General features: G+C 38.1%; 1 protein-coding gene across 1 annotated transcript; it reads left to right on the top strand.

Moving 5' to 3' along the window:
• Nucleotides 1-792: 792 nt before the first annotated feature.
• LOC111892895 (protein transport protein SEC16B homolog) lies at nucleotides 793-6,928 on the top strand. Its single transcript, XM_023888977.3, has 13 exons — nucleotides 793-3,013; nucleotides 3,104-3,406; nucleotides 3,481-3,606; nucleotides 3,690-3,812; nucleotides 3,920-4,063; nucleotides 4,157-4,288; nucleotides 4,372-4,506; nucleotides 4,592-4,719; nucleotides 4,810-4,918; nucleotides 5,009-5,332; nucleotides 5,398-5,586; nucleotides 5,668-6,002; nucleotides 6,073-6,928. Exons 1-13 carry the CDS (start codon nucleotides 1,208-1,210, stop codon nucleotides 6,578-6,580), a joined length of 4,362 nt encoding a protein of 1,453 aa, XP_023744745.1. The 5' UTR covers nucleotides 793-1,207; the 3' UTR covers nucleotides 6,581-6,928.
• The last annotated feature ends 491 nt before the right edge of the window (nucleotides 6,929-7,419 follow it).

The following is a 7,419-nucleotide window of genomic DNA, read 5'->3' as shown; positions in this document are numbered from 1 at the left end:
TAAATATTACGCTACCCTTTCCTATATAAAGGATTGTAAACGATTGTAAAAATCATCGAATATTCATACGAATAAAAAATTCTGTTGTTATTTCCCTCATGTCTCTCTAAACACTCTCTTTCCAATTCTCTTAGCCTATCTCTTAAGTTCCTAGTTCTTTCAAGCACTTCATATTATATATATATATATATATATATATATATATATATATATATATATATATATATATATATATATATATATATATATATATACACACTCACACTAAGTGATCAATAAAAAAAATAATATGCTTTAATGGTAATAAATGATCATTGTTAATTAGTCAATAGTAACAACCTTAAAAAAAAAAACTCCCACTAAAAATGTTTTAAAAAAGACAATAACAAATAAGTTGCTATTTAATGACTTTTAATTTATATCTTTAATAAAATTTCAAAATTGGAGTATTATTATTATGTAGATGTCGTGTCAATAAAATCTATTAATAAAAAAGGTAATAAATAATTTAAGTAAAATGTATTTTTAGATATAAAGACTTAATGTATAAAACTATAAATTCCAAATGAATTAGGAGATGTGAATTTATTTTTAAAATAATAATAATATATGTTTTTGTTGATAAACCTAAATAAAATAAATAAAAATGTTGTTATTCGATGAAATAGATTAGCTATTTTGATGTACAAAAGTAATTAAGAAGACGGTGAAAAGAAAAAAGAACATTATAATCCACGCGTTGGTGGCTAGTTGAGTCACCTGGTTCGAAATCGAGGGCTTGTCTCTTCTCCAATATACTCTCTCTCTCTCTCTCTCTCTCTCTCTCTCTCTCTCTCTCTCTCTCTCTCTCTACATATAGATTTGTATACGTAATGCGATTTTCTTCAAATCGTCATATTGGTATCTAAGTTAATTTCGTAATGTATTCATGTCTTTTGGGGATCAATCTTGTTCGATTTTGATGCGCTAAGACTGTTCAAAGGTAAATTTTTGCTCTGGGATTTGGATGATGCAATTCACGGTTTTGTGAATTCTGGTTAGGTGATCCGTAAAACCCTAGCTGGATCTCTCCTGTTTTTAATCTGATATATATCAATTTAGGGTTTTTTCTAGATTTATTAGGAGTTCTTGTTCCGGATCTGTAACGTGGTTCTGAACCCAATTGGGATCGAGAGAGGTTTTTTAGGTTAGGTTTTGACTGGTATAGATGGCTTCAAATCCTCCATTTCAGGTGGAGGATACTGACGAAGATTTCTTTGATAAATTGGTCGATGATGACGATGATGATTATAAGGTCACTCCATTATCCTCAGAAACGACCAAATTAGCTGATGGGAACGATTCTGATGATGCTAAAGCTTTTGCTAATTTAGGTATCAGTGATGTTGGCACTGGACTCGAAGATTTGGGGAAAGTAGGTGAAGCTTGTTCTTCCATTGATGGGGATACCAAACATGCGTCAACTGACACTTTTTTAGACCATGGTCGTCCGTTGGTTTCTTCAAATTCATTTGCATTTGATAGCGTGAGTGAAGAACCCAATACTGAGGTAGCTGGTTTGGATTCTACAGCTAGTTGGGATCATGGATCTGGAGGTGGTCCTGGTGTTAAGGAGGTGCAGTGGGCAGCTTTTGCTACTGAACCTGCTGAGAATGATGGTAATGGGTTTGGATCCTACAATGATTTTTTCACTGAATTTGGAGATAGTTCTGTGGATCAAATAGGGAAAGGAGGTAACTTGGTTAGTCGGGAACAGAATGTTGTTATGTCGGGAAGCAGCAATATAGTAGATGATTCCATGCATAGGAAGAATGTTAATGATTACTCAAATCAATTTCAAGACGTCCAGACTTATGCTTCGGCTGGGGAACAAAGTACAGAGGTCAAAGCTTATGCTACATCTGGGGAACAAAGTACAGATGGTCAAGATCCAAACAGCAGTCAGTACTGGGAGAATCTTTATCCAGGATGGAAGTATGATGCAAACACTGGGCAATGGTATCAAGTAAATGAAGGTTATGATGATGTACAAGGGGCTCATGATCCAAGTACTACTTCTGAGTGGACAGAGAAACCAGAGGTTTCTTATTTGCAGCAACAGTCAGTCCAATCTGCTGTGGAGGCTGTAGCAGAGAAAGGCACGACTGGAAGTGTCACAACTTGGAATCAAACTAATGAGAGTTTATCATGGGATGAGGCTTCACAAGAAAACAATGGGTATCCATCAAATATGGTTTTCGATCCCCAATACCCTGGTTGGTATTATGACATGAACACTCAAGAATGGTGCTCTTTGGATGCATATAATTCTCAAGCACAGGAGCAGGTCAACCAAAATGGGTATTCTGCAACTAGTAGTTATTATGGTGGGCAGGATCAGACAAAGAAGCAGTTACAGGTAGGATCTGAAGGACAAGATTACAAGTGGAAAGGGTCTTTGAGTAATGTTGAACAGCAAATGTGGCAACCTGCCCAGAAGCAGGTTAATCAAAATGGGTTTTCTGCAACTGCAACTGCAACTAACACTTACTATGGGAATGATGAGAAAACGTTGGGATCTCAAGTTTTTAGTAGTCAAGGACAAGAATACAAGTGGAATGGGTCTTTTAGTAATGTTGAGCAACAAGGATCAAGTATGTGGCAGCCTGATACTGTTGCCAAGAGTAGTAGTGGTCCTATGTCAGATCCTACAGGCAACCAAAATTCCCATGGCACTAGTGAGTTCCCTGCCATTTCTGGAGCCCAATCCTTTGTTCCAAGTGGAAACTTTAACCAGACCACATTCAAGCAAGGTGAGATGATGAATATCCCAAAAACCTATGGCAGTATGAACCAATCAGGTTCAGGTTATTCCCAACAAGTACAACCATTTCACAGTGGTGGTCAGCAAGCAGGAAGGTCATCAGCTGGCCGCCCTCCTCATGCTTTGGTTACTTTTGGTTTTGGTGGAAAGCTAATTGTGATGAAAGACAATGCTGCTGCTGCCCTCATGAACACATCCTATGGAAGTCAGGTCAGTATTTTTTTTTTTTTTTTTTTTTAATTTTTTTGAGTTTTGATTTCACATGACCTAACAAATATATGTATATTTGTTTTGTTGAAGGATTCAAATGGCAGGTCAATTTGTATTCATAGCATGGCAGAAATTTCCAGTGATGTGTCAAGCAGCGGAGCAGATTACTTTCAAAGTCTAGGTCGGCAGTCATTTCCTGGTCCACTGGCTGGTGGAAATGTTGGTGGTAAAGAGTTGAGTAAATGGATTGATGAGAGGATCACACACTCTGAATCTTCTAACATGAATTACAGGGATAGTCAAGTTCTGAGGCTGCTCCTTTCTTTACTCAAAATAGCTTCGCAGCATTATGGGAAATTGCGTTCTCCTTTTGGTACCGACTCCACATCAAAGGTAAATCCCATTGTCTTGCCAATTGCCAAGTGATTTGTATGAACATAGAATTTGGTATTTTGGAACTTGAACAGGAAAATGATGCTCCAGAAGTTGCTGTTGCTAGACTGTTTGCATCTGTCAAGAAGAGCGGTGCAGAATACAATTATGGCCACTTCACCCACTGCCTGCAGCAATTACCTTCGGAAAGAGAGACTCAGGTATTCATAATATTTTTATGTATATATATTTTGTTTGCTTCCAACACTTATGGATATATATATATATATATATATGGGATTAGGCAACAGCCTCTGAAGTCCAAACTCTGCTGGTTTCTGGTAAAAAAATAGAGGCTCTTCAATGTGCACAAGAGGGTCAACTCTGGGGGCCAGCACTTGTTCTTGCTGCACAACTTGGTGATCAGGTCAGGTCTTGACAGTTTTTCATGCAGAAAGTATATTTTCCGTTCCTTTGGTATATATATATTATTAATTCTTGTATTGTATTGTATTGTGTTTTGTTTGCTTGCAGTTTTATGTGGATACTGTTAGAAAAATGGCTCTTGGTCATTTAGTAGCAGGGTCACCTTTGCGGACGTTGTGCCTACTTATTGCGGGTCAACCTGCAGATGCATTTTCAACCGACACTACTGGTGCTGTAAATATGTCTCAACAGGTAATCATTAATTCTGTTTTATTAAAATGAGTTTTTAGCTATTATTATGTAAAGCATGATAAGAATCTCTGTTCATTTGTTACTTTGATATAGGCTGAAGGTGGTGGTAATTGTATGATTGAAGACTGGGAAGAGAATTTGGCAGTGATTACGGCTAACAGAACCAAAGATGATGAACTCGTCCTTATCCATCTTGGTGATTGTTTGTGGAAGGAGAGGAGTAATGTAAGCAGCAGCTTAATTTCACCTTTATGTGATTTTGATTCTTGCGTTTGATTTTTTTCTTTAATTTTGAATAAATAAATAAGATTATGGCGGCACACATTTGCTACTTAGTAGCAGAAGCAAACTTTGAGGCGTATTCAGACACCGCTAGACTGTGTCTGATCGGTGCTGATCACTGGAAACATCCCAGGACATATGCGAGTCCAGAAGCGATTCAGGTGCCATTCTCAAATCTCAGAGAAGTGAGGTGTTTGGTCTATTAGAATATTTATTAACTTGTACCTGTGAATGCAATGCATCCAGAGAACTGAGGTGTATGAATATGCAAAACTTCTGGGGAATTCTCAGTTCACCCTGCTACCATTTCAACCATACAAGCTTGTATATGCTCACATGTTGGCTGAAGTTGGAAGAGTGTCCGACGCATTAAAGTACACAATACATACAAAACACTCCCCTTTCTTATTCAGCAGTAGTTATTTATTTTTGACATATTTATTATTATAATATAATTCATTCAGGTACTGCCAGTCAGTATCAAAATCTTTAAAAACGGGACGAGCTCCTGAGGTAGAATTATGGAGACAATTGGTTTCGTCTTTAGAGGACAGGATAAAAACTCACCAACAGGTAGGTCTATATAATGAGTAATGAATAATGAATGTTGTTCATCTTTGGTAAAGTAACGTAAAATTGCTTTTTTGGTGTGGTGACTGACAGGGTGGATTCTCTACAAACTTAGCTCCTGGTAAATTAGTTGGTAAGCTGCTCAACCTTTTTGATAGCACGGCACATCGTGTAGTTGGGGGGCTGCCGCCACCTGTACCATCAACATCAGGTGGAGGTTTCGACCATCATCAGCATCCACAGCAACCACCACCATCACGGGGGGTATCAACCAGTCAATCAACAATGGCAATGTCGTCATTAGTGGCGTCTGCGTCAATGGATCAGTGGTCAGACGACGGAAACAACAGAAAGATAATTCACAACAGAAGTGTTTCAGAACCCGACTTCGGTCGATCTCCTAGGCAGCAGCTTCAGGTTGGTTGGTTGGTAACTTATTCATAAATCATATCCAATTCCAATTGATTAATTTTAATTGACAGGGTGGTGGTGACACATCATCATCTTCAAAGGAAAACTCTGCTGATTCACAAACTAAATCATCATCATCTGCATCTGCATCTGCATCTGGGATGGGGATTACTTCACGTTTTGGTCGCTTCGGCTTTGGATCCCAGCTCTTTCAAAAGACCGTGGGATTGGTTCTAAAGCCACGTGGTGGTGACAAACAGGTAAACACCCATATTCATCTACATCTACATCTACATCTACTAAACTAAATCATCTCTTTTTTCCTTTTATTTTATTTGTAGGCGAAATTGGGCGATACGAATAAGTTTTATTATGACGAGAAACTTAAGAGATGGGTAGAAGAAGGTGTTGATCCGCCAGCAGAGGAAGCAGCCCTTCCACCACCACCAACAATGGCAGCCTTCCAGAATGGAACACCAGAATACAACTTAAAGACTGCTTTAAAGAGTGAAGGCTCTCACTCTCACCTAAGCAATGGGAGCTCAGATTTCACAAGCCCAATGCCCTTGGGAGGACACACTTCAGGAATTCCACCACTTCCTGCCACCACCACCACCACCACCACCACCACCTCCAATCAGTTCTCTGCACGTGGAAGGACTGGCGTTCGTGCAAGGTGGGTGATTGTTTTTTGTGTTGATATTAATATTAATAATAATTTGGATAATTGATGGATGTTTGGGCAGGTATGTTGACACTTTCAACCAAGGTGGTGGAAACCCTACCAACTTGTTCCAGTCACCACCTCCTGCTTCAAACATCAAACAAACTACAAACCCAAACCAAAACCCAAACCCTAAGTTCTTTGTTCCCACAGCTTCAGCATCAGCAGCCCAACAGTCAGTTGAGCCCTCTTCTGTTGATACCACACAAACACAACCAATAATTCCTGATTCCTTTTCTTCTGTAAACAACTCCTCATTCCAATCTTTTCCAAATCCATCTTCCATGAATGTGATGGCCAAGCACAAGTTTGCAAGCATGGATAATGTTTCAGAAGCCGGAACAGCAAAATTCGCAAATCATGCCATGTCACCTGCCTCACGAAGAACAGCTTCATGGGGTTCTTTCTCAGACCAGGCCCAGAAACCATCATCATTCATGCCAATGCCAATGCCAAGGGAATCTGGTATGATGCAGTCCCACTCATCCTCACATATCATGGATGATGAGCTTCAGGAGGTGGATCTTTAAGGGTGTAAATATACATCTATATATATCTATATCTATTACCCAACTTGGAGATGTTTGTTATAAAGAGACAGACAGAGAGAGAGAGCAACAAGGTTAAGGTTAAGGTTTTTTTTTATTATATATTTTTTATTATAAGGATTTATTTGTATGTTGGAAGTGCATGCATCATATCATGTACTTAGTTGTTTACTTGTACTTGTAGCGAGTGATTGAAATGATGATACATATCATAGGTTTTGTTAAATTTTGGAGTGGTGGTTTGGTTTCTGCCTTGATAACAACCAAAAAAAGGGAGACGGACCACCGCTGTACATTACAGTAAGTACATTACAGTTAAAACTTCAATTCCCTCCCTCTCCCTCTCTTGAAGAAGCTCCAGTTTCAAATACTTCTTGGGGAATCAATCTGATCCTAGTGTGCAATAGCTTTATTTTTCTTCTTCTTTACTTTATATTTATATCACGCAGGGATTTTGTGTTGCTTTTACAAAATCTAGCAAAAGGTTAATCACAACCAATTATGCATACTTTCTTACTATTTTTAACTGTACTCACAATTTCTTTTTTGGCTTCTCATTGCAACCACCATGGCATTCAATTTGATGGGATTTTTTCATGACATTGCGTCCGTTTCCGTTTTCACATCATATATGACAAAATGACCCTATTAGAATACACTCTGATGATAATGATTAATGAGAACCCAAAAGAAACTTTAATTACGTATTGAATACATTTAAACATAAATGGCATAAAAAACAATTTGTGTGTTATTTGTTGTCATTTTATAATGTTAACACAAGCCATCTTTTTGGAGCCAAACCTTTGTCTCCAGAGAAA

This window comes from Lactuca sativa, chromosome 3 (assembly GCF_002870075.4).
Source record: "Lactuca sativa cultivar Salinas chromosome 3, Lsat_Salinas_v11, whole genome shotgun sequence".
In the NCBI taxonomy this organism is placed as follows: Eukaryota; Viridiplantae; Streptophyta; class Magnoliopsida; order Asterales; family Asteraceae; genus Lactuca; species Lactuca sativa.
Note: the sequence above shows the minus strand (reverse complement) of the source record. Positions and strands in the feature narration are given on the sequence as shown.